General features: G+C 41.2%; 1 protein-coding gene across 4 annotated transcripts; it reads left to right on the top strand.

Annotated features, from left to right (window-relative positions):
- The first annotated feature begins 691 nt into the window (after nt 1-691).
- On the top strand, nt 692-22872 carry FERMT1 (fermitin family member 1). 4 transcript variants are annotated; one of them, XM_026846337.1, is made up of 15 exons: nt 692-760; nt 4536-4708; nt 6814-7047; nt 8571-8717; nt 9305-9518; nt 10520-10622; nt 12152-12259; nt 13140-13271; nt 13414-13463; nt 16042-16166; nt 17226-17332; nt 18056-18277; nt 18933-19057; nt 20935-21076; nt 22328-22872. In XM_026846337.1, exons 2-15 carry the CDS (start codon nt 4558-4560, stop codon nt 22499-22501), a joined length of 2034 nt encoding a protein of 677 aa, XP_026702138.1. In that variant the 5' UTR covers nt 692-760; nt 4536-4557; the 3' UTR covers nt 22502-22872. The 4 variants fall into 4 exon arrangements, with proteins under 4 accessions (XP_026702138.1, XP_026702141.1, XP_026702140.1 ...); XM_026846340.1 differs by having other exon boundaries at nt 748-760; nt 4536-4629; XM_026846339.1 differs by lacking the exon at nt 692-760 and adding an exon at nt 3925-4031.
- The last annotated feature ends 9 nt before the right edge of the window (nt 22873-22881 follow it).

Below are 22881 nucleotides of genomic sequence, written 5' to 3'. Positions count from 1 at the left end.
TTCCCCGACTAGTCTCAAATCCCTCAGCAACTGCAGCCTAAAAGCAACAACCCCTTGTACACCCAATATGGCTCCACAGCCTCGGAGTTACGGTGTTTCAGTTAAATATAAATGAGGCGGAGGCCCCCACCAAGCCATCCTTGCTACGGCACACCTGAGCATGGCTCCAGCTGGTGTTTCACTGTCACTTTTATAGGATTCGCATCCAAAATGCAACACTAGGCAGGAAGCCTTTCAGGACAGGAGGAGGAAACCTTTTCACCGTGGTCACCACAGCGCTTATATCTACGTAGCTACCTTTTCAAAGACTAATCAGTCTTAAAGTAGACTCATAAACGTTTCAAACTTACCCCTAAAGTTAATATTTAACTTTTCAATCCTATTTCTGGTGTCTTTGCACCACTTCTCACTTCCTGAAAGGGATATGTGGAAGTATCTCAGCTACAGCTTTGCTGCTCTTCGTTCCTATCAAACTTCCCCCGGCAGCCTTCACCAGAAGGACCTTTTCACCGCTTGCTACGGCGACCAGACGCCTGTGGCGAACTACCGAACCGCGCCGAAACCGCGGAGAACGGCGGCCGCCACCTTCCCCCTACCTGCCCGGCCGCGCCCGCCGAGAGGAGCGGGGCGGAGGGAAAGGAAGGGAAGGGCCGCCTACCTCGGGGTAGCCGCTCCCCCCTTCGCCGGCCCGTCTCTCAGACGCCAGGTGGAGACGAAGGCAGCGGGCGGTGAGGGACGGCGCCGCCATCGGAGACCGCAAGTGAGGGAGCGAGGGCGGGCAGGGCGGTTGGGAACGTGTGGGCCGCCCTCACGGCGCGCTGCGCCCTGCCTGGAGGGACCCGCGGAGGGGCTGGAGGAGGCATGCCGGGCAGCCACGTTATTTTTATTTTATTTTACCTTTTTTTTTTGTATTGTTTTTAATTATTAATTTTGAGCGCTTGTAAGAACAGCGGTTTGACCCGATCCCGGTCCCGTGCGGGGAGCCTCCTCCCCAGGGCCGCTCCAGCGGCGGTGGCCCGGCACGTCCTCAGAGGCCTGTTGTGCCCTCGAGCTGCGTCTCTTTACCCCTTGTGCCTCCTCGCACTTACTGCCTGAAACATGCCGGGGCACCGCTTGTCTTAAAAATACACAGGGAAACACCATCGTCTGGTTTTCCCCGCCTTGACCTTAAAATGTGCCTTTTCCTGCTCTAGTATGGGTAACACCCTCCTGTATTTCCACACAAAGGTTGAAGTTTGGGGCTGTAAGGGCTAAAATCTGTGGAGAACTCAATCTGTAGAGGAGTTGCTGCTTTTTTTATAGCTGTGTTGGCTAAAATGCTCCGTAGAAATACTGACTAGAGTCAGCGGTAGCCTGAAGACACGTTTCTGGCCTTTTTGATCTCCCTGTGCCAAGCCATACAGCTGCAACCCAGGAGGAGCCCAGGAATCTGGCGCGTTCCCGCAGCAGATCCAGTCTTGACTTGAAGGTTTTAAGCCATGGAGCTTGCACAGCCAGCCCTGGCAGTTTGGCTTTGCCGGGGTTTTAATACGCAATAGTTGTCCTTGTTGCTTAGCCTGTCCCTTTCTCAAGACTAGGCTTTGTCTGTGCTGCGTACTCGTACGGATTTACTAGTGTTTGTGTTTTCTTATCATCAAACTGAAACCTCCTGGTTTGAAGAGGAAGTGGAGACGAGAGCAGCTTTAGGGAATGATGTGCCAATGCTTAGCTGCACTGAGGCCATGGTTTTTGCAAGCCAGCGAGAATGAAAGGAAGAGTTTCACCCATCCCTTGGGCTGCTCATTTTCACCTGTGTCAGCACAAGTGTTTGTATGCAGAATTAGATTGGGAAGCTAAACCAAATTTAAAAAGGAGAAAAAAAAATCCAGATAAGCTCCCAGATGTTTTTGCTGGCACAAGAGGGCAGATGAGACTGCTTCTTTTCTGTAACAATACTGGTTTATAGTGGACTACACGTAGGCAAAATCATAGTTCCTCTGCCAGATTTCATACCTTTGCTCCTGAAATGAAATCACATAGTTCTCATGCTTAGGCCAGCTGTAGATTTCTTTCTTTTTAAAAGCTGTTATTGATGCTTAGGAGCATGACTGGTGGCATATTGCCTTTTCTAAAGTCAGGATTCCTGTTTTGCAATGATAACTGTTCTCTACACCTTGCACTGCCTCTGTGCGGAAAGCCTCATCTGCCCGGGAGACCATCTCAGGAGCAGTGTCTTGGACGTTTTGCCTTCAGGATCTCCACCGGGTACACCGTGGTCTAACGCACACCTAAGCTAGGAAATCCACGGAGCACACTGCAGCACAAATTCAAAATTCAAGCTCTATCCCAGAGGCAGGACAGCCATAGTGGTTTCCAGTGTCCAATACAATGTCTTTATTTACCAAGGCAAACCAAACAAACTTCTTGGATAAGTATCAACCCTTGTTGGCTTAGTAACTGTTTGGTGAAAAGGTGTAGGCTGGCACATCCGAGAACCTAATTACCGTACCATTTGTTCCTGTAAAGCAGCCTCTTGGAGTATAAATTCCTGTTCCTTTTGGAGTCATACAATTATGAAGTTGTTGTTTTCTGAGTTAAGGCTGTCTATAAGTCCTCATGATGTTGGAATTTCAGGGCAGACACCCAGCACTGTTCTAGTGAAACTCCTTGGTAATGTGATTTTCCCCTGAAAGGCTGGTTTTGAGCGGGACAGATTTTCATTTATATTGTCATTCATTTAGGGGAGGAATCAATGTAATCTTTAACAGATACATTTGCATTGCCTTTACCTTTGGAATCACTTTTTCTTATTAGCAGAATTTGTCATTACTACCACATTTCTATTATTTCTTTGATATCAAATTTTATCAGGAGGATTGACACCAGGCATCACCTAAGCCCGAAGATGTTCAGGGAACCAAGCCTACAACTTTAGTATTCTGAGAAGAGATTTTAAAAGAACTGCACTGGAACAGTTAGATGACTTTGATTTATGTTGTACTCCATAATACAAATACTGCATGATCTGTAATTTAACAAAATATCAAAAGTCTTCCTGTTGAAATTCTTCAACCATAAGGTGTTAAGAAACATGAATAACACCTGAAAGTCTGAGGAAGATTAAGCTGTAACAGGCTGGCTGTTTGGGTGCAAGAGCCTCCTTTGACTCTGGAAGGAAACCTCAGAATGAACATTGAACTGGGCTCGGCCCTGGGGTAGTATCTTTTGGCACTAAACCCCACTTTTATTATCTAGTCGGTAACATAAAGCTTTGTTATTAAAAATCAGGTAAATGGGTGAACTTAAATTTTCACCCTGTTTCTAGGCATGCTATATTTAACCTTTAGCTTAATTTTACAGTAGCATGACCTAAGCTAGTCTGATCTTGTCCTGCAGTTGGACCTAGAAAAGGTCATTCCTTCTCTCCTCACCTCTGACCTTGATTTTTCTGGGTTTGACCTAACTTTTAGGCTACAGGTTTTAAGTTACTGAATCCTTCTTTTTAAAAAGATCCACAAAAGCCTGTTGATGTTGTTACATCCCCTCTAGCCTCCTTAGTAAACAACTCCTGGTTTTTTTATGTTAGAAGCAGTCTGTGTGTGGCACCTTCACCAGAGTCTCTTTGACTTCGGTTCTCGGGTATTGCTGGAAGTCTGCAATAAATGAAATACATCCACTTCACTCCTAAGCTTCAGCTGCAAAGGCTTGCTTCTTAGGGTTCAGTCTGACAGGACACTGAGTGCTAATCTGGTATCTTCTCTCACTGGGTAAATAACACAAATCCTTCCTGTGGCATCAGTCACCTTGTACCTACAAGCTCTTTCTTTAGTAATGAGCAGAACTTTGCTGATGATAACCAAAGCTTCTGCTTTGAGCATCTTGTCTAGTTTGACTTGGCATGATTACTGTTTACCTGTCCTGGCAGGAGCCTGGTGGGATCTCAGACAGTTCACCCTGCTGACACAGGATACGTGCTTCCGTCTCTGTGCAAGCAGGCAAGCAGCAGAAACTGCAGTTACATGCCTGGATACTGCTGGCAGAGAGCCATTAAAGTTAGTTGTCTTCCCTCACATCTACCCAAATAGGTAAAACTACTCTCTGGTTTTGGTTCCATGGGACAAAGCTGGCAGGACTGCAAATGTAAATTTTCACTTGCAGTGAAGATTACAGCTGTAAGTGTACAAGTCAATGAAATTCCTTTGTTCACTGGACAGATTGCCAGAATAGATCTCACCCACAACTGCCGGCTGTCCGGTGGCCAGACTGGCAGATCAGCACGGTATAGTGGGGGGTAAAACTGCGCTATCTCTACCCATCTGGAGATGCTTGGGGGAGGGATAAGAATAGAGACAAAAACCTGACATGCCTATCGTGCAAAAGTAATCACGAGAGCAGAGTCTAGTTCAGAGGTAACAAGATAACATAGCTAAAGTTCCAGCCAGGGCCACTCTGAAGTCTTGGCAGCATGGAAGTATTTTGAGACTATGGAGAAATGCATTTGTTTCAGAGAATGGAGGGAAAATATCCTTGTTTGTTTGTTTGTTTTGGTTTTGTAGAGCTTACATAGACCTTTCCAAAATGATTTCATCAAGTGAATATGGGTCTCACTCCTGGGAGCTCGTGGTGACAGTTGATCATCAGCATGAAGAGGTACAAAAGGAATTTTTACTACGGGTCACAGGGGACCTTCATATTGGAGGAGTGATGCTGAAATTAGTAGAACAAATCAGTGAGTAAAGACCTGTTTAATTTACAGTGTTATTAAAATAATACATGCAGCTTTCCTTCTGTCAAAAGAGGGTCCTGTGCATTTTGAAATGGCATGGCCTCACTTCTTTGTAACAGTACACTGAGAATGTAGGTGCTGCAGACTCAGGGGTTTTATGTGGCCAGAACCCCTCCCTGTCTGTGACTAAAGCCCCAGTGCTATCACAAACAAAACTCTACTTTGTTTTTGTCTTCCAGTTAGACAAATATAATTGGACTCCTTGAAACTTTTTCACTAGCTTGACTTCAGACAAACAAGAAGAGAAAAACTGAACTTTAACAAAACCTTCAGCAAAATAGCATGCAGAAATTTAAAATCGGCAACAATAATTTCAGAGTTCTTACTGCCAAGTGAAAGGTCTGGTTTTCAGACATGAGTTTTGAAGGAAACCAAAGGGAGATACACGAGCTATTCTATCCTAAAGGGTCACATTCAGTAGAAGGAGATTTTTACACAAACACCCTTTGTGATGGAAAAGCGCTACTTGGAGATAGTGATTTTATCAAGAAATCTCTTTTCTAACATTAAAGCAGCAAACCTGTGATACATTCTTACCAACTTCTCTGCATAGTTACACACACAATTCAGCCAGCAAACCAATGGTAGCCAGAGTTCTCACTGGGTCAGAAGAATAATTTTTCACAGTATTTTTATAACTAGTACTCAACTAGTGCAAAAACCTTTTTATATTAAATAATATTTAAAGGAAATGTGTAACAAAGTGATTCATGTCAGCAGCTTTCTTGAGACACAATTTTTACCAAGAAACTCCAAAACAGAATAGAGTGTGTTATAAACACGCTGAGGAATAGCCTCTACCTGGCCAAGCTGATAAGGAGGAATGAGAAATGATGCAGAAGACTGAAACAACTTGACCAAGATCACACAGAAACTTTACTTGCTACTACACATCATTGACATCTGGGAAGGCATCTAATCTTGGAATTCCCCATGGAACTGCAAGCAGCAATGCTTTATCTCTTTCCTTATGCATGTGCTGCTCGTGTCAATTTAAGGTTTTGACACCTTTCAGGCCAGGATTGCTTATTGCTCAAGAGCAATTGAAGAATAGCCCCTGTTCTCCCCCACCAAAACTCGTGAAAAAAAGTCTTATATGTGTTCTTGATTCAACAAGCCTTACTTCATCTGTGTATTTTCTAAGTACAAAATACACAAACATTTTTTACTTAAGCAAAACACAGGCAAATCCCTATTAGTGCAACAAGACAGTCAATTCTTGGCAGGCCAGTCTTCTCTGAGAAGTTTTTGTAGGCAACCCTGATCAGTCCCACCAGCCTGCCCTCCTGCACAAGCTAATAAAAGATTTAACTGTGCCATATTCTACCCATGCCCATTCTACCTCCGTTACAAGTTTCTACTTCTCACAAGTTTCTACATTCTGTACGGTAGAGGTCACCATAATTGTTAGAGAGCTTGTTAACTTTTTCCTGATTGTCGCAGGGCTCATTCCCAAAATAGTAATTCTTCTTGATTATTCAAAGAATGTTGCCACTGTAAAGTTGTCCTAAGTGGGCTGCACTTGGGTGAACATCCTTGTCAGTCTACAGAGAAGACCTGAGAACAGCCCTTAGCTGTGTGTCACCAGAGCTTCAAGGGACTCACTGCTCTTCTTAACACGATAGAGATAAGCTGTTCAGGGGCTCTTCCCAGGAGATCGTGGAAGAACTTGAGCCCGTCTGGGTGCACACAAGGTTTTGTGGGAGGATTTTCAAGTTGCAAAGTGGGTACCCTTGTTATTAGTCTGTATCCCAGCACAATCCAAGCAGCATTGGAGCATGTGTATCACCAGGTTCAGGAGATGCGCTTTCCCTGTGGCTATCTGCAAGATGAAGGCCGTGCCACAGTCATCACCAAGGTTAACTCTTCAGGGAGAACAAACTTAGGTCCCAGTGACTGCCACAAGTATTCAGCAATCAGGGTCTATGTCTCAGGAACTATAGTTGCTGCTTTAATGTAAATCTCCCATTTGCAGAGCGCTGTTTCCAAACCAAGTTTGTTGTACACTTGCTCCGTAGTTTATTAATAACCAGTTTGTATTTTCCTAGAAATGTCACAAGATTGGTCAGACTATGCTCTTTGGTGGGAGCAAAAAAAATGTTGGCTTCTGAAAACCCACTGGACACTGGATAAATGCGGGGTGCAGGCAGATGCTAAGCTGTTCTTTACTACTCAGCACAAAATGCTGCGGCTTCGCTTGCCAAACATGAAGACTGTGAGATTGAAAGTCAGCTTCTCTTCCATGGTATTCAAAGCTGTCAGTGACATCTGCAAAATTCTGAGTAAGTAAAGCTAAATCCCCTCTGGCAACTAAGTTGGAACATTTTGTTAGGTGACTTTGTTTCAATGTGAAGTCCTTACTCAGAAAAATGTTTAGCTCAAGGAGAAATACTATAGACTTGACCTGAGATCAAAAGAGAGATTTTTTGTTTTTTAGTATCCAGTGCACGTTGATAGTTCTCAATCTTTGTAATAACTGATGCAAACAGTGTCAGAAATGTGTCCCATGAGCTTCAGGAGTACTGGATAGTCAAAGTCCTGTTGATGGTTTTGTAGGGATCTTTGTCCTCCATGAGCGGGGATCAGCCCTGCTTATTCTATGTCATTGACTAAAAGCTCAAGCTTATCAATCTCCCACAGCCTTCACCATTTTACAGGTGTCAACCGATTTAACAACTATTTTCACTAGCATTAATGATACTCAACTTGGCCTGTTAGTTATATGTATTCACTTCAGAAGGAGCATGTTTTAAACGTTCAAACCTTTTGTATGCTCAGACCTCTTCAGGTCAGGGCATATCAAACTATGCACACAAGCCCATGAATGTGTTGCAGCACCGAGTCCCAAGTCTCTACTCCTTCCAACAATGGAGCTCCCCCAAATAGATGAGGTTTTGGAGCATGCCAGACCTGTGTGCCTGTGAGCAACAGGAATAAGTCAAGTCTGCAAACAGTCTTCAGAATGCCTTCGTTTTAGGGTAAAACGGGGATTAAAATCCTCATTTTAATTTAGATCTTCAAAGTTTAGCCCATTTAACACATTCATCTTCAGAAGGAATTTACTACCTCATATTGACAACAGTGCAGCTTTCAATCACATCGTGTAGCAGTGGATTGTGAAAGGTATAGTATATATTTATTATACTTATCAGCCATGATAAAGTGATGCAATAATTGTTCAACTGACATTTGGCCAAATTAAATATTTCTACTCACATTTTTCTTCCAGATTGAGCCAGTACAGGAATCTCTTAACTTTTCTCATGAGTGAATACTGTCAAAAATGTCTTTGCTTACCCCAGGATAAGTGTTTTTCAGAAACAGAAGGGTCAGGTTTGTAACTGGCAATACTCCTCTGAATCAGTAGTGTGTTAGGGAATGGTGTATAGGCAAGGCAGAATCTTGTATGCGAAATACAGGGAATAAATAAAGACACAAACTGCAAATACAGTGGTTCCATTTCTGCTCTTCCTTGTTTGTAAGTCAGCCACTTCACTGAGGTTATTATGCACAAAGGTGATTGCAGAGCCATTAGGGAGAAAGAGTTTTTCCCTGGTGTTCTAAAAGGCAGTTCTGCTTCCTACAAAAGCCCTGTCAAAATTCACTCTCACAGCCCAGAGTCTTTGGCCTTGTTATTGAATTACTGGATTTTCCACGGACACTGCTTTCAACCTGCTAAAAATAAAATTTAGATTGCAACATGGTGCTTTGCCGAATGCTATGACCAACGATGGGCTTTTTTTGGATTTAATTTGCTAAGTTTCAAATGTTTCTTCTTGCTTCACTTCCCAAATTGCCATTGTAGATATCAGACGGTCAGAAGAACTCTCTTTGTTGAAGCAGTCAGAAGACACACTCAAAAAGAAAAAGAAAAAAGACAAGAACAGCAAAGAACCAGTTACAGAAGATATTTTAAACCTGTGCAACTCTCCAGTGAGTTCTGGATTATCAGGTAATGAAAAATCAGTATGATTTTATTCTTCTGACTGAAAGTCAAAAAGAGGAAGAAATTCTTTGTTACACAATTAAAACCAGGGAGACCAGTTTAATGTAGAATGGTAGTCAGAGAGACACAGTGGGCCTGAAATTAGTGGGTTCAAGAAGCTGCTGAAATCTCCAATATATCCATATTTTTCGGTTGTCTTTTTAAATGTTTCCCTTTCCGTTGATATGAGAAAGGCCATACCAGAAAACAGGTGATCAGCCGTGGCCCTGCACACAAGATGTGCTGCTGCTCTTAGAAAATGTGAGGGAAACAAGAAATAAAAGCTTTTTTCCCTGCAAGGGAAACGAGAAATAAAAGCTTGAAAGTAATGTGTTTCCTACCTCCGACACAACTGAGATATCTCACAGAACAGGAAAGAGCACTTCTGTCCCTGAGGTGACTTCACCTGGGAAAGGATGAGGCCTGCTGTAAACAGCAGAGATAGGAGACTGTCATGAAAGGAAAGGGTTATTTTTTTACAATAAAAAGTGGTAGCCTACCTCAGTCTGAAGGCAGTTTTCCCTGGAATCATACATTACTCTCTTAACCTGCAGGAAGTCCAGGTTTATACAGTAAAACCATGACACCCCTTTATGATCCCATCAGTGGGACACCAGCCTCTTCTACAATTACTTGGTTCAGCGACAGTCCCTTGACTGAGCAGAACTGCAGCATCCTTGCCTTCAGTCATCCCAACTGTTCTCCAGAAATGTTGGCAGAGATGTATCAGCCTCGGACTTTAGGTGACAAAGCCAAACTCAACGCAGGGTAAGATGCCTCTCTTGAAGATCTTTCTTACCTGGCTTAACAAGGTTTAGCATTAATCCATCTTTTTAAGTGTAAAGCAGAATTTCAAAACAAACCCTTGATATATGGCTATATTGATATTTTACAACATGATTTGATGTAGGCTTGGTTTCAGAAATACTGCTTGATCTTTTTTCCTTATTCAACATTCTTGGTTAGGCAGTTTTGTGTTAAAGTGATGAATGATGTAATTGTGCAGGCTCTGGACTATATTCTTTTGTTGGAGGAAGCTAAATCCAGTTTAGCACTGTGGGCACAGCTAAAGGGATAGTTTGGATAGCAGACTCTAAAGGCTTTAAACGGACAGTGGAAATACACATGCGGATAAATTCAATAAAGCTCTGATGCGTTACAAATAGGCAACTGTCTGAATTATGCACGAGCAAACATTGCTTATTGTACACCTCAGAAGAATACAAAACACTGAGGGTTTAGTGGTGCAAGTGTTTGAGAGAACTGTCTCTCTAGCATTAAAATACAGATTGTAATTTTTAGATCTGTGGAGCATTTAGCAGTGACTCGGGTATTTTCACTGGATTTCACTGGAGGATAGGAGTAGCTAGAATTACAAAACAGAAAATACTGAACTGAAAAGCGGGAGTTCTGAATATTTACAGGCATGCTTTTGCCCTGGCTTAAATGAATCCCATTTCTGGAAATCAAGAAGAATCTCACTGGCATAGGTCACCCTGCAACTAGTTGCTGCTCAGTTTCTGGCATCTACTCCTGATGTTTTGAATAGCGCTGCAGAAAAAAATAGGAAGTCTGTAGGTACTGTGTTTATACATTGAAAGCTGTAAATCCATGTGAACGTTCCACCTTCTCGAGTTATGTCAATTTTCCCCAGACTTGCAGGAATTAGAGCTGTTTGTTCCCACTTCTGTTTCACAATTACATTGGAGCTCTGCAGGTGTGATAGTTTTTCCTGTACAGATGAATCTGTGGGTTGTTTTCTTCCGCAGCTGGCTAGATTCATCTCGATCACTAATGGAACAAGGCATTCTGGAGGACGATCAACTTCTTTTACGCTTTAAATATTACACTTTCTTTGATTTGAATCCAAAAGTAAGAGCTTTGTTTTTATTGCTATTCATTGTTTCCCTGCTTTCATGTCAAGGAGCTATAGCACAAGGGGACTGAATTTTAGCTAGGATTTGTTACAGGCCCGTCAGGGATCAAATTCAACTTTTTCCCCCTCAGCTAAGGCTGCACTTTTCCCCTCTGGACACTGAATCACAGTTCCTCACCTGAAACAAGATCTTAAGTATAAAGACAAGATCTAAAGAGCACCAGAAACAATATCCAGATTTCCAGAGGGGCTGCTTTACTTTCTGCCTCTTTTTTAACGAGAATAATTAAGGGGATGTCCTAAATGATGGAGGGGTATAAGCCTTATTTTTTAAAATGGACTTTAAAACGACATGTATGTTCCACTGCCCTTCACTGAATATTCAAGTTTTCTGGGCTGAAGCTCTCAGGCACTTAAACTTGTTTCAGTGTGACTGGGTGATTAAATACCTTTGGAAAGTTCAGCAAAGTGTTTTAAGCCTCATTTGAAAAACAAGACTTAAGTCTTCAAAAATCACTTAAATGATTTTCTCAAGTTGCTTCTCGTTTGCCTTTATTTCCACAAAAAGTCAATCGCAGTGGTTGTGTTAAGCCAGTGTTTTTACAGCTTGGATATACATTTTGTAAACATTAAAGCACAATCACTGACCACTGTAATTCAACAAGAGTTCAAATGTGAATTTTAGAAGATTTGGCCTTCATGTTATTTTCTGTAAGTTCTGTAAAACTCTTTCATTTCGGGCATAAACAGATAAACAGAAGGGCACTTTCTAGTTCAGGTGGCATGTTTTGGGGTGAAATGCCATCCCCACTAAAATTGATACGTGTCTCAACTTCAGCAGCCCAAACATTTCCCTTCTTTGCCCCAGCCAGCCATTGAGCCATAGGATGAAATAACCCGCAACTGCTTCAGGCAACTGAATAACTCACCACTACTGGGAGGGGTCACTCGCCAAGGTTTACCCTCCCATCACCTCCCTTTCACCAGCTCTGGGCCTTGAATATTTCTGTGAGTCACTTCAGCTTACAAACCAAGTAGATAATAAGAAATTAAAGCGGTTCACAGCAGGATCTGACGAACATCAAGCCAGTGCAAAGATAGAAACAGCCAAGAGCAGAAGAAGGGAAGTGAGGAATAAGAGTTTCTGTCTTTTGGCAGTGGTAAACTGTTGAATGTCACATTCATATCAGCCACGTCACGTTATTTTCACTCTCGTAGTGTGGTTTCACATTTCGATTAAGCCAGTCCAAGGCCTCCTATCAAAAAAGAGGATGTCTTAATCTCCTCTTCTGCTTTGGCCAAGGACTCCTGATTAATTTTTTGTTGGATCAGCGAGCCACTGTGACCCTATGCACAATCACATGAGCTAGTACAAGCGAAGGACAGGAACATACAGCAGGGCAGAGGTGGCAGGACGAAGGAAACAATCTTTATGCCTTTAGCCTAACGTTAGATCAACTGCAGGTGATCATGAATATTTATCTTGATGGTCATTAATGACCAATGTTGTTCTTTTTTGCTACAGTATGATGCAGTGCGAATAAACCAAATATATGAACAAGCCCGTTGGGCCATCCTGTTAGAAGAAATCGACTGCACAGAGGAAGAAATGCTGATCTTTGCTGCACTACAGGCACGTACTTGATCCAAGTTGCAAAACCTGTTTTCTCAAGAGGCAGGCACAAGCTAGGACAAGACTAGGATAGAGCCCAGGCTGATAGCTCTGCTTGGATTGGGGATCTGCTATTTGAGTGAGAAACAATAAGCAGCATCCATCAACTAAACCAAATAAATTCAGTAGCAGCACACCATTATTCAAACTGACACATACTGTTACAGAACCATTGACTAACGTGATCTAAACCAAACCATACCCAGGATGTAACTTTGATACTAGTCTATTCTGAAGGGAATTACTGTGAAGTGTTGCTTCCCATACCAGCTACCATCCTCTCACATATGCTTCCTGAAAATTTCTCTAAAACACAAATTCATATATTCACGAGACTGAAAAAAATCTATAGCACAATGTGAAGAGAGGGTTGCTGTGGAGCATGTAAAAATTTAACATGACCTAGCATGGCTTAATCCCTGACTGTAGGTAATAAGGCACAAATATTTATTAATAATAAATTCCTTCCTTTAAAATGTAAACGGAGCTGCCAAAAAATTCACAGCCTGCCACTGCGGAAAACCGCGGCACCTTGCTGCCAAGTTTCCACCTGGTATGGATGGCGCTTAGAGCTGACAGCACTGGGGGTGCAAATGTGAGCACTGAGTCAGCCTCACAGAACAGGGACGATTATACAGCGAAGGAATACAGACACTGGCAGTTAAAATAGGAAACTGTTCTCAATAATTGCACTGGGATCACAGTGGACATACCTGTTCCATGCTGCAGAACTTTACACAGTTGTCCAAGACCCAGAAGACCAAATGTCCTGTTTTCATATGCTGTGATTGTGTGTTGCCAAGTGATGTACTGACTATTTGATACCGACGTTCTGTTTTAGTATCATGTAAGCAAGTTATCGTTATCATCAGAGGCACAAGATTTCACCTGTGAATCAGAAGTAGATGAAGTAGAAGCTGCACTTTCTAATCTAGAAGTGACACTGGAAGGTGGAAACGCAAGTAACATTTTGGTATGTCCTTTCAGATCCCAGAATTGCTTTCACTGTCAAATGCATTGACTCTGATGAGCCTACCTGGTTCCTAATTTTTTAAGAGTTAACAGACGATTACAAAGTGTATTGTACTAAAATTATTCTTAATTATTCCTGATAGGAGGACATCACAGACATCCCGAAACTTGCTGATAATCTCAGGCTAGTTAGGTGAGTTATTAAAACTAATAATAAAACCTACAAACCAAAAAGCTTAACCATACAAGAAATCTCTTTGCATTCTAATCTAACAGTAGATCCTACAGTTAGAAATTAACAAATATACGAGATAGGTCTAACTAGCCTAATATCATCCTCTTCAAATCCTTCTCTCGCTCTTTCTGAGCAAGATTCTCAGCAAATCTTTCTAGCTCTTGGGGTGCTGGGGTAGCTATACTTATGCTTATCAAAAGACCAGGCTCTTTACATTTCCTAGGGCTCAGCAATCATCTCTAAACAAAAGAGTCTACAATTTTGTTTTCAATCACATTTTACTGTTTTTTGCCAATGAAAAACTAGAAGAAAAACCTTTTAGCTCTCCCTGAGGAGAACTTCTGAAAGCAACCCTGGTGATTTATTTTTTTTAAACAAAAGAAACAAATTATCCCTTTCTAACCAAACGTGGTGTCTATTTCTTTCTAATATCAAAACGAGTTTCTGTGATCCCACTGCAATATCTTGATTCATGGGTTATTTAAATGCCTGCAGTGACCTCATATCTGTAATGCCTTTTCTCACAAAACAGTCTTTGTGTTTTAGAAAGATAAAGTTTTCTATTGCACAAATAATTATCAGATTCATTCTGTTGACAACTCGTATTTCTAGACAGTGAAGTGAAAACTGCACCTGAAAATTTTCAACTGTTGCTGGTAACTATTAAGAATTGGGTTTTTTTTTTTCCAATTAGGAATTTTGACAGTCAAATTATTAAGGTGGCTCAAGATGAAAGAGAATCTAAGCCTTTTAAGTTCCGTCAGTTACTCACCTTTAACAATGGATTGTTTATTTTTCCCTAGCAGTGGAGCTGTTTGCTTTTAAAAGCATTCAGCGGTTATTTTTCATCATGAAAAATTTCCTATGTACATGACAAATCACTAAACCTAAAACCTTGTAGAAACTAGGTAAGGTGTAAAACATTTCTTTAAAGGAACAACAACGTTTTGTTATTATAATTATTTGCCTAATTGTAAACCTAAACGCAAAGCTCTGCATGTCATACTGCTTACTCTGTTCATATAGTGAACTTTTATTCACATTTATTCACAATATGCACCACATTAGCATACCTGTAAATACTACTTTCAGGTGGGTGACAATATTGTGGGGAATTACAATGTTTTTTTAAAAAACAAACAACAACAGCAAAAAGCTTTCAAAAAAGTTTTCAGCAACTTTTTTTTTCCGGAAAAATAATTTTGTGAGTCTAAAAAAATTACAGTCCATTATTTTTGAAGAATGTCACGGTATTGGAAAATTAAAAGCCAAAATATTTGGCAGCTTTGAAAATCCAAGTTATTTTTTTAATCTAAACATAAAAATCACCATTTTATAGAAAGAATTCTAAACTAGGATTTCGAGAAAGGCTCTGGAGAAGGCAAGAGTGGGTATCATAAATCACTGGTTTGCAGCTAGCTGTATCCTCTTTGTACCTTCATCTTAGGTTTAAAGGGATGTAGTGAAAAGACAGTGGAATTTATGTTTTTTTTCTTTTTCCTTTTTAACTTCATTGTTGAGCTTTGTAGCTGGTTGTGAATTATTTCTGTACTGAAATAGTGCTAATACCTGTGGTTTTCTCTCCTGAAATATACTGAACCTGGGATTTTATTTCCCTGCCTCCTCCCGAGCCCTGTGGCTTTGTTAGTGTATTCTTAGTAGAATTAATTATGATTTTTATCTCTTGCTGGAGAGACGTGGAGCTGGCACAATGGTTGTGTTTGACCATTACTATCTATCAGTTCATTCTCAATTCCAAAGTAGGTATTTTTAAATTTACTCTATGAAAGAAATTGGTTTGCATTAGAAAAGTATTGAAATTAAGTAAAATAATTTAGATACAGTCCTCATTTTTATACATGTGTGAGGAGCTGGAGTAACACTGCCCTAGTGGAAGGAGATGGTTTAAACTATTACCCTTTCTTGGACTGCTACGGAACCTCTACAAACTTAGTGAAGGAGTAGAATTTTTTTCTGTTAGATATCCAGATAAAGCCAAAAAGATGGTCTTTACTTCCTTACAATTTAATGAGTACAAGTTAGTTTTACGGGTGCAAATCTTGTAGATAAGCAGCTATGAAAAACTGAAGCTAATTCTAGTGCACGTGAACAAACTAGCGGGTTACATGAGCGTTACTGAGTTCATGTAAAAAGCAGAACTAGTTTGTTAGAAGGGAATGGCTTTGATTAGGAACTGAAGTAAGTAAAAAACAAGCACATAGAAGAGAAAGAAGAAAACCTGAGAAAAATCATAGATGGGATTCAGCTAGAATCTGGGGTAAAAATCACAACCATACCTGGGATAACTTGGGTGCAGTGTTGGTTCCAGGTGTTTGCCACCCCCCTCATTGACACAAGTAGGAGTAACTCAACTGAAGCCACATGTATGACCTCAAAGCAATTTGTAATATTTGTGACAAACAGTATTTACTAGTTTATTTACAGTATTACATTTATTACAAACAGTAATATTTGTGAGTGACTTAGTGATTGGTACATTTCACAATAAACAAATGTGATTTTTTTTTTCTTTTAGGCCCAGAAAGCTGTCACTCAAAGCTATCAAGCCATATTGGTTTGTCTTTAAAGACACTTCAGTATCTTATTTTAAAAACAGGGAATCTGCACAGGGAGAACCTATTGAGAAGGTAAACCTAAAAGGTAGGAATTTTCTTTTTCTTTCCTTTTTCAGTTGCATTCATGAACTGAATAAATCAAGAAATCCTTGCAAGACTCAGGAAAGCAAGTGCAGTAGCATTTAGTCTTAGAACTTTTTCAGTTACTGAGACTCCTAAGCAATCTGCAGAAGAGGCCTAAACAAAAAGGATTCCGTAGCTTAGCCCAAACCAAGATTATCTGGACCTGGCTTGTACAATGCCATGTATTGCTGAATTCACTTTGTGTCAGATAGAGAATGTGATCTGTGTGACGCTTTTATTTCCAAATATTTTCACTCTCTGTTCAATGGTTGTAATAACCTCTGTCCTGGGCAAACACACGCTGGTAGCTACGAGGGGATTATGGATGACGCAGTGGAGAAGAATGCTGTATGTTGCACCTGTATACACTGCTGTGGAGGGACAGCTCCAAGACCACCTCTGGGCCTTGTTTGCTTCATGCTTGGGGATTTCAATGGCTCCAGCCAGCTTCTCCTGCAGAAAAGACCCTGGGTGCACCCACAGCAAGCACCAGCACCATATAAAGCCTCCACCTACATCTGCTCCCGCAGGGCCATCATTTGTTCGGCATCAGGGAGCCAGGATTCAGCATAGAAGAAATTTTTAGAATAGAAAGAAGATTGACCCCTGTGAGCAAATGGCTCTGCATACCAGTCTGCATATCCTCAGTAATAAATCCTCAGATAAAGGCCTGGTAAAACCAGCAGGGGTGGCTGGAACTGCACCAAGTAGCCCACAGCCATGGCGGCCCATTTTAAGTGTTGAGCATTTCCTGAGATCAGGCTGAGGTTTTGAGAGCACTTGCATCCTTTTTCTTCCAGACTAATGAACATGCTCTTTGAGCTCAGAGCATTCATCACCCTGGCAAGCCAGACCTGGCAGTGAACTAGAACAGAAACCTTTCATTAGGCCTAAGCTTCGAAAGTCTTGGCTCTTGATCTCAAAGGAAAACAACCATTAAGTACCGTTCTTTAGTATTAATCAGTACTTAGTGATGTAGTAATTAAACAAATTCTTTGCTTTCTGGTTCTCTGTGATCTAGGATGTGAGATTGTACCAGATGTAAATGTTGCAGCAAAGAAGTTTGGAATCAAATTACTAATTCCTGTTGCTGATGGCATGAACGAAGTATATTTAAGATGTGATAACGTGAGTAATAAAACAAGGGAAAGCTCATATTCTGGGTTTCTTGGCAGATTGTCTAGAAGACCCATTGCCCTGTTCTAGCATTTGTATAGAAAAATAAGGATGCTGCAGAGAGTTTATTATCTACATGCTCAGTAAAATTTAAGAATGATATGGTGGTCTAACAAATACTTAATGGTTGAGGAGACAGAAGGACAATAATTCTGTGTTTATGGTCAGTTTCCTAGTAAAGCTGCTGAGAAGAAAAAAGCAAACTATCAAAGAAGCAAAAAGAGGTTACAATATTTTGTTCCAGTGTTTTCAGAGGACTGAAGTTTGGGTTTTGTTCACTTCTTAATTAGAACTCTCCCTATTCAGGTGAGGGTAGCATGATAAGGATCTTCCATTAGCTTCCCGTATCAATTTATTTCATTTGTATTTAAATGTATCAATCCAAATTATGCAAAAACGTTCATTAGGTGGAAAATAGTCATGCAATAAAATTTCCAAGAGGTTCTATTGCAAAGTACTTGATTTCTTTGAAAATGTAAAACCTAACTATTCTGCAAAGGCAGTCCTGTAGGTGGAACTAGCCCAGTCAGGGAAGAACAACAGTACCAGGGTAACTACACATCCACCCAAATTCAGCAGAATAACTCCAGAGTGGTTTTATCACACAGTGCATGAGTAGTAGCCATCTTCCTAAATGTTTTGTCCAAAAATACCAAACAGTTGTCTTTGTTGCAGGAGACTCAATATGCTCGGTGGATGGCTGCTTGCATTTTAGCCTCAAAAGGCAAAACGATGGCCGATAGCTCTTATCATCCTGAGGTCCACAAGATCCTTTCATTTCTAAAGATGAAGAACTGGACTATGTCTCCCCAGGCTGTCTCTGATCCAGAAAGCATAGATATGAAACCAGAATGCTTTGTCTCGCTACGTTATACCAAAAAATACAAGTCCAGGCAGGTACGAGCATGGCTTGATGATTGGGCATGGGTGATTCCAGTGAGAGGGTGAGGCTGGATCGAAGCAGCATTTGGAAACCATGCGGTAGAATCATCTTGCAATACTCATTTGTCCCTTTGCAAGAGGCCTTTTCTTTAAACTGAACACAGGGACAGGTCTCTTAGCACTTCTCCCAAGTATTCCTCCTACATCCACATTGCGTCCTGAGTCACGCAGCATGTTCTCCTCCCTACAACACTGTCCCCAAAAGTCTCTTCAGAGTAAGAAAGGAAGGTTTTTAAGGGCAAGAAGTTACTGTCTGCATCTTAAACAAGTGTCTTCCTGTCCTCTTGGCCTGGGTGCCTCTCCTTCCTCTCCACCTAATTCCTTGTTCGCTGCTTTGGCTGCAAAAGAATTCAGCCTACTGGTGCTCATGCCAGTCTCCAGAGCAATGTTCTGGAGCGCAGCACAAACCCAGACCTGACACCTTGCTGTGCTGCTCTGCCCCTGCAGCTCAGGATCTGTCCCCAAGGGCTCTCTGCAGTACAGCTGCATGAGCGGTGACAACTAAGCATCTGAACGTGGCATCAGAACTAATGAGGTTTGATTTAGTGAAAGCAAGGGTATTTTTGTTCTCCAGGTAACTGAAACCTTTCTCTTTTCCTGTGTTTCCCAGTTGGCTGCTCGTATTCTGGAAGCCCACCAAAGTGTCTCCCAGATGACCCTGGTGGAGGCCAAGCTGCGTTTTATTCAAGCATGGCAGTCCCTCCCCGAGTTTGGCTTATCCTACTATATTGTCAGGTAATCACAGCATTACAGCCATGTCAGGCTGCCATCACATGTTCACGCTTGCAGAAAGTTCTTTGACTCCCTGTCCTGGAAACATTCTCTACTTTTTCCCCCACAGACCTTTTTGAATTCTTGTAACTTCCATACTGCTGTTTTATTCTACAGCAGTAGCTCCACTCCTGGAGTGAGACTCTCCGTTATGTTTGCCTTCACACAGACCTGTTGGGTTTTGCCTGAAGTAACATACTACTAGGATTAAACTTTTATTGACATAAACTCACTAAAATGTAAAAAATACCTGTCTCATTGGTGTTCACAGGTTTGCAATAGATTTCTTCACCCCAACTCTCGCTCACTGGATTGATTAGATGATGACTTGGATTTTGGATCATATTTTATAATAAATTTATGATAAATTGGATTTTTGCTGAGCATAATTTAGCATTTCACTAAGAAAACAAAACATGATCCCTTCTTTAGGTGACTCTGGAAGAGCAGACAGCACAAGGAAGGTCCTGTTGTGTTCACAGCAGTTTCCCTGGACACCTACCTTGAGCATGCGTGGTGACCTGCATTCTTTCTCCTTGACAAAAAAAGTGAAAGTACTGACACAACTATACTTGGAGGCATCTTCCTTAATTTGTGCTTAACGCAAGCTCTTCCAGGGCTATTTAGGAATCCTCTGTGGTATAAATTGAAGCAGCTGGGAACCATTTTCTGGCACAGAGTCCAGCTGGCATAGAACGGTCCACATCTGTACTCTGAAACTCCCTGACTTCCCAAAACCCAGTAGCCTCACGTGAACTACCAGATCGTTTTGGTCCTTGGATGTTCCAGCTCCTTGTGCCATACCTGGGAGTCATTTGAGAGAGAGCTGCTTGGTTGCAGCCAGAATTCTGCCTGGGACTCTCCAAACAGGAGTTCAGTGCCCAGGAATGTTCCCTATTTAATTTACTAACCTAGATACAGGTGTTTTGTCCCATCTGTCACCGTTAATTCCATTAAACAGACCAACCCACCCAACACCTAAACTGCATTTTGTAGCATAAGCAAAACACCTTGTGGTGAATTTCTGCAAACTGCAGGGCAATTTCTCAGTAAGGAAGGCACAAACTGTGGTCCAGGTCACATTCTTTTGCTAACGACCAGCATCATCTAATGAGAGAAAGTTCAGAAACAGGATCAAAAATACTGTAATTATTAACAGCAGACAGATTAGATTTCTTCCAGTTTTCAGCATGAAGCTAGAGGAAGAGAAGGAAAATTTCTTCACCAGAGTATTTTTTTCCTAGCTATTCCTAACTCAGAAATTGTCCCCCAGAAGTTGTGATACTTTTGTATTTGTTTTTCTTCTCTAGTCAGAAGAAAGTTAAAATGTTAAAATGTCTCAATGTTTCTGTAATGTGACTTATACTCAGAAACATGCATATATTGCTAACAGTTGTTTTGATGTTAGTGGTGATACATAATAAATCTATTTTGATATGCTTATATAATTTAGGTGAATATAACTAGAAGAACATGTTTCAACATTAGTGAAATGAAGCAAGGAAAATTATCATTGACATTTTTCCAGTAAAAATATAATCAATTTCATACATTTAGGCAGAACAATAATTTTTTGGCAGAAAACAATGAATTGGAAAGATTTCAGCTAGATCTGCCTCCCTGATCATTTTCCATCATAAACCAGGGCTCACCAGCCCACGTTTTTGCTTTGTAACAAATACAGTTCTAACAAAGGGTCCAATCTCTTCTCAACCGCAGGCCATTGTGGCTTTTCCCATGTTTTCTGCACTTTCAGAGGAGGGCATGTGTGTGTTTCTCTAGACAGAAATCATTGCAAATCAGATCTGCTCAAAGGTTTGTTGTTGGGGTTTTTTTTTCAGGTTTAAAGGAAGCAAAAAGGATGATGTGCTTGGGGTGTCCTATAACAGGCTGATACGAATAGATATAGCCACAGGAGATCCTATCACAACATGGAGGTTCTCCAGCATGAAGCAGTGGAATGTGAACTGGGAAATACGCCAGGTAAAACTGGAACAGCTCTCTGCATTCAGTCATTACATTTCAGACACTGGAAGATGCTTTCAGAAAATCTTTTTAAACCTCAGAGTGAAAAGATTTTGAATGTGTTGTGACATGTCATTAAATAAGCTGTCTAAAATTTTCCTTAATGGAGTCTGTAGTCAAAATTCAGAAACTAAAAGATATCTGCTTTAAAAGGTTCCTACCAAGCTTATTCTTTGTAAGTTGTCCTTGATTTTGATGGGGTGAAATAAAGAGACTCAAAGGTAAATTTCAACCCATTATGTTTACTGCTCTGTCACCGTAAAAATCTCATTTTAACCCTCTGTGTGGTCTAGCTCGTGCATCATCCTCCTCCAAGTTGTGGTGATTCAGTGTTTATTACAGACTGATGATACAGGAACCTGGTTTGCCTTTCAAATCCCACACAGGGATTACAAGGCCAGGGTGCAAGCTCCTCTGTGTCAGTATGTGGTCCTGAGGAATAAGCTCTGTTGGGTGATATATACCAGGGTGCTCCTGACCTCAATGTTGCCCAGCAGTCCACTGGAGAGTTTGTGTTTGAAAGCTTGGAGCCAGCTCTGTAACCTCTAGACTCCTGGGGTAAAACTAGTGTGACCCGATGGAAATTCAAGCAGCCTGGAGACTTCCTGCTTACACAGTGTCACAGCCATCTGCAGGAACCAGGAGAGATCAGATACAATCCCTAATACTCTCCTGCCTGTGCCTGTGCCAGAGCCTGTAATCCTGGGTAAAGCTGTTGGATTCGCTTTAAATCCCTCCCCCCAAAAAAGGCAGAATCTGCAGTTAGCAATTATCCCCAGTTTGGTGAGGTTTAGAACTTGACAGTAGCTGGAAATCAAAACCTGGACCCTACAAGCAGATTTAAGGTCAGCACATAATAGTGAACAGTATTAAACGTTATTGGTTAAGTGTAGGACGAGTCAGGAGTGCCATTCCTGTTCTTCTCAGTGTTCACTTTATACATCATTAGAAAAAAAACTAGTTAAAAGCATGTGTTTGTTGCCTGCCTCAACAAGCAAAAAAATTGTGACCACAAGAGGGCCCTGCCATAGCAGAAAATTGAGAAGCAACCAGCTGAACACTCTCAACGTCCAGCAGAGCCAGAAGTCTTGGTTAGCAGAGACAGGTACCATCACAGTACTTGTGGTCCAGCTGTGCTTCACACTTGCTCTTTTTTTCCCAGATGCAGCTTATCTCTGTTCATAATTTTGCCATATATATTTTCTTTAGGTTGCAATCGAGTTTGATCAGAATGTCTCTATCGCTTTCACGTGTCTGAGCGCAGACTGCAAAATCATCCATGAGTATATTGGGGGCTACATCTTCTTGTCAACCCGCTCCAAAGACCAGAATGAAACACTGGATGAAGATCTGTTCCATAAATTAACTGGAGGTCAGGAATGAGATGAACTAAACTCTCTTCCCTCTGCCTGCTTCTCCCCACAGCTAGGAAGACCAGAGATTAAACAAAAATCTCTCTGATTGTTAACTGCTGACTAATAAATCTTGTATATGTCAATCCATTTTGTAATCTGGACTATTTACAGGTTTTGTTAAATATTGAAGCCAAGGTCACTGGATGCTGTATGGCAACTCCATCATCAACACTAAGAAAATTAAATCATCTTTGTTTTCCTTTGGTAGAGCTAGAAGTTTTAGATAGTGTCTAGCCACTGGGCATTTTTTAATCTAATATTTTTAATTGCAATGCTCTGTTTAAGCATCCAGAACAAGTATCATGAGGATATTGTACAGCAAATTGTTTTCTGTTACAGCCATGCAAC

Source organism: Athene cunicularia (assembly GCF_003259725.1).
Source record: "Athene cunicularia isolate RWA chromosome 3 unlocalized genomic scaffold, athCun1 chr3_part1, whole genome shotgun sequence".
Taxonomy (NCBI): domain Eukaryota; kingdom Metazoa; phylum Chordata; class Aves; order Strigiformes; family Strigidae; genus Athene; species Athene cunicularia.
The sequence above is the reverse complement of the archived record's forward strand: the minus strand, read 5'-3'. Positions and strand labels throughout refer to the sequence as shown.

Bases quoted from the DNA above. Each gene is read 5' to 3' on its own strand.
- FERMT1 (XM_026846337.1), top strand. From the start codon at position 4,558: ATGATTTCATCAAGTGAATATGGGTCTCACTCCTGGGAGCTCGTGGTG. The intron at 9,519-10,519 runs GTAAGATGCCTC...TTTCTTCCGCAG, and splicing joins AAAGCCAAACTCAACGCAGG to CTGGCTAGATTCATCTCGAT. The intron at 18,278-18,932 runs GTACGAGCATGG...TGTGTTTCCCAG, and splicing joins AAAAATACAAGTCCAGGCAG to TTGGCTGCTCGTATTCTGGA.